This window comes from Pelecanus crispus, chromosome 9, assembly GCF_030463565.1.
Source record: "Pelecanus crispus isolate bPelCri1 chromosome 9, bPelCri1.pri, whole genome shotgun sequence".
Taxonomy (NCBI): domain Eukaryota; kingdom Metazoa; phylum Chordata; class Aves; order Pelecaniformes; family Pelecanidae; genus Pelecanus; species Pelecanus crispus.
The window spans coordinates 15,271,196-15,274,123 of NC_134651.1; the positions used below are offsets into that span (position 1 = coordinate 15,271,196).

Consider the following 2,928-nt stretch of genomic DNA (forward strand, 5'->3'; position numbering starts at 1 on the left):
CTGGAGGTGGCAGAAGCGGCGGGGCCAGGGCCGGGGGACAGGCACCACCCTGTGCTTTCGCGTTGGCCCCGTGGTGCGGCCACGAACCACCGCGGCCGCGGCCCCGCCGCCACCCACGCGTGCCGGCGCCGGGGAGCGTAACCCACACCGGCGGCTTCCCTCGGCCCTGCGGGGGCCTCCCCGCGCCCCGGCCCGCCGCCGCCGCTCCTCTGCAGGTCGCCCCCCCCCCCCGGCACCTGCCTGTGGGCAGGGGCGGGCCGCCGCGGCAAGGCCCAGGCCGCCGTGGCGACGCTGAGGGCACCGTGGGAGGGCGCGGGCCGCCGCAGCGGCGGCCAGGGCCCGCGGCCGGCCCCGCTCACGGAAGCTGGGCTCCGGCCGCCACAGCTGGGCCCAGGCCGCGGCGTACCGGCCATCACCCCGGAGGGCCGCGGCCCCCCACAGCGCAGCCCGCCCCCGGGACCGGCAGCCGGCGCCCCCCGAGGGGAGCGGGCGGGGCCGCGCCTGCCACGGGCGCCAATTAACCCGGTAATTAGCGCGGCGCTCCCCGAGGGCCGGCCCCCCCCGCCCGCCCCCGCCCCGGCGGCGCCCAAGGGGTTAACCGCGGCCGGCCGCCCGCCCGCCCGCCCCGCGCCATTGGCCGGCGGCCGCCGCGCGGCGCCCAGCCAATGGGCGGGCGCCGTCCACGAGCGGGGCCGCGTGCGGGCGGCGCCCATTGGCTGGGCGCGAGTGTGGGAACGGCGGCGGGGGACGTTTCACACGAGCCGCGCGCGTGCGGCGCGCGCTATAAGTAGGGGCGGCCAAGGGCGCGCGGCACCCGCGCCCCGCCGGCCCCGCCGCCCGCCGGCCCGGAGCGCGCGCCCGCCCGCCCGCACGCCGGCCCTCGGCCCCCCCCCCCCGCCGGCCCCCGCTCCGCTGCCGCCGCCGCCACCACCACCACTACTACTGCTACTACTACTGCTAGTAGTGCTGCTGCCGCCGCCCCCGGCTCCGCTGCCGCCGCGCCTCTTCCGCGGCGGCGGGCGCTGCCGGCGCGGGCGCAGGATGCCGGCCGACCTGATGGAGAAGAGCAGCGCCTCGCCGGTGGCCGCCACCCCCGCCAGCATCAACGCGACGCCTGACAAGCCGAAGACGGCGGCGGAGCACCGGAAGGTAAGGGCGGCCGGGCCGGGTGGCGCCGGGCCGGGCAGCGGCGGACGGAGCAGCGCCGGGCGCTGACCGCCGCCTCTCTTGCAGTCCTCCAAGCCCATCATGGAGAAGCGGCGGCGGGCGCGCATCAACGAGAGCCTGGGGCAGCTGAAGACGCTCATCCTGGACGCGCTGAAGAAGGATGTAAGCGGGGGGGGCCCGGGGCGGGGGGCGCGGGGGGGCCCGGCGCCGCTGGCGGGCCGGTCTGAGCCCCGCCTGTGCCCGCAGAGCTCGCGGCACTCCAAGCTGGAGAAGGCCGACATCCTGGAGATGACCGTCAAGCACCTGCGGAGCCTCCAGCGAGCCCAGATGACCGGTGAGTCCCGGGGGGGGACAGGGGAGGGGGCGCTGGGGCGGCCCTGCCTGCATCCCGGGGGCTGGGGGTGTCGTGCTCACTGCCTGCACCCTCGGTAACGGGGGCACCCGGCTCCACACCTGCGTCCCCGGTACTGGGGGTGATGGGGGGCACTGTTCTCTGTACCTGTATCCCTGGTACGGGGGCCCGCGGGTTTCCCGCCTGCATCCTGGGATCTGGGGGGCCATGGGGGGCACAGCGCTCCACACCGGCATACTGGGGACTGGGGGGTGGTCAGGGGTACGGTGTTCTGTACCCGTATTCCCAGTACAGGGAGGCTGGGGGGGGAACTGTGCTGTCCGTCTGCATCCCTGGTGCTGGAGGGCACTGGGAGGGCTGCAGTCCTGGCTTGGGTCCTCCTCTACCAGTAGAGATGTGCTCTCCACCTGTTTTGGGGGGACAGGAGGCACTGAGGATGGATCCCCAGTACTTAGGGGCACAGGAGGACTCTTTGGGGTTGTCTGTACCCCACCTGGGTCCCTGGTGCTGGGGGATGTGGTAGCAGAGGGGCCATGCTTTCCATCTGGATCCTTGGCACCCAGGAGCACAAGACACCCTGCCTGAGGGGCTGTGCTCCCTGCCTGGATTCCTGGTTCGGAGGGGCTGCAGGATGCAACACTGGCGGGCTGCATGCCCACATTCCTTGCGGAGCTTGCTGACTGCTGTGCGCCTCTCTCCCCCCACAGCCGCGCTGAGCACGGACCCCACGGTGCTGGGCAAGTACCGTGCCGGCTTCAGTGAGTGCATGAATGAGGTGACGCGGTTCCTCTCCACCTGCGAGGGTGTCAACACCGAGGTGCGCACACGGCTCCTGGGCCACCTGGCCAGCTGCATGACCCAGATCAACGCCATGAACTACCCTGCGCCCCCCCCCGCCGCCCCCGCTGCCACCAGCCGCAGCCTTTGGGCCACCCCTGGTGCCGCCGGGCAGTGGTGCAGGGCCACTCCCGGGCATGCCCTGCAAGCCGGGCGCCGACGCAGCCAAGGTGTACGGTGGCTTCCAGCTGCTGCCGGCTTCCGATGGGCAATTTGCCTTCCTCATCCCCAGCACCGCCTTTGCTCCCGGTGGAGCTGTGCTGCCCCTGTACGGCGGCCCACCCACGGCTGCCACTGCCGCCTCGCCGCCTGGCCCGCCACCCGGCACAGCCGACTCGGTCTGGAGACCCTGGTGAGGGTGGCAGGCACTGGACTGGACTGAGCGCTGCACCCCGTGCTGCTGGCACGGCTGTACATAGGTTATATGTTCATATTGGATTGTGCCTTTGTACCATAGCACTCCTTTGACAGTGTTTCGTGTTTTACACGAGATCTTTTTTCTCCCTTCCCTCCCCTTCCTTACGTGACACCAAAGATTGGGGTTTTTTTTTTTTTTTTGAATGCTCTTAAAA

The 2,928-nt window shown here is 72.4% G+C and overlaps 1 protein-coding gene across 1 annotated transcript; it reads left to right on the top strand.

Annotated features, from left to right (window-relative positions):
• Nucleotides 1–1,041: 1,041 nt before the first annotated feature.
• On the top strand, nt 1,042–2,712 carry HES1 (hes family bHLH transcription factor 1). Its single transcript, XM_075716617.1, is given in 5 exon segments — nt 1,042–1,149; nt 1,234–1,329; nt 1,414–1,501; nt 2,227–2,405; nt 2,407–2,712. Coding segments are annotated over 5 exon segments (777 nt in total).
• Nucleotides 2,713–2,928: the final 216 nt, after the last annotated feature.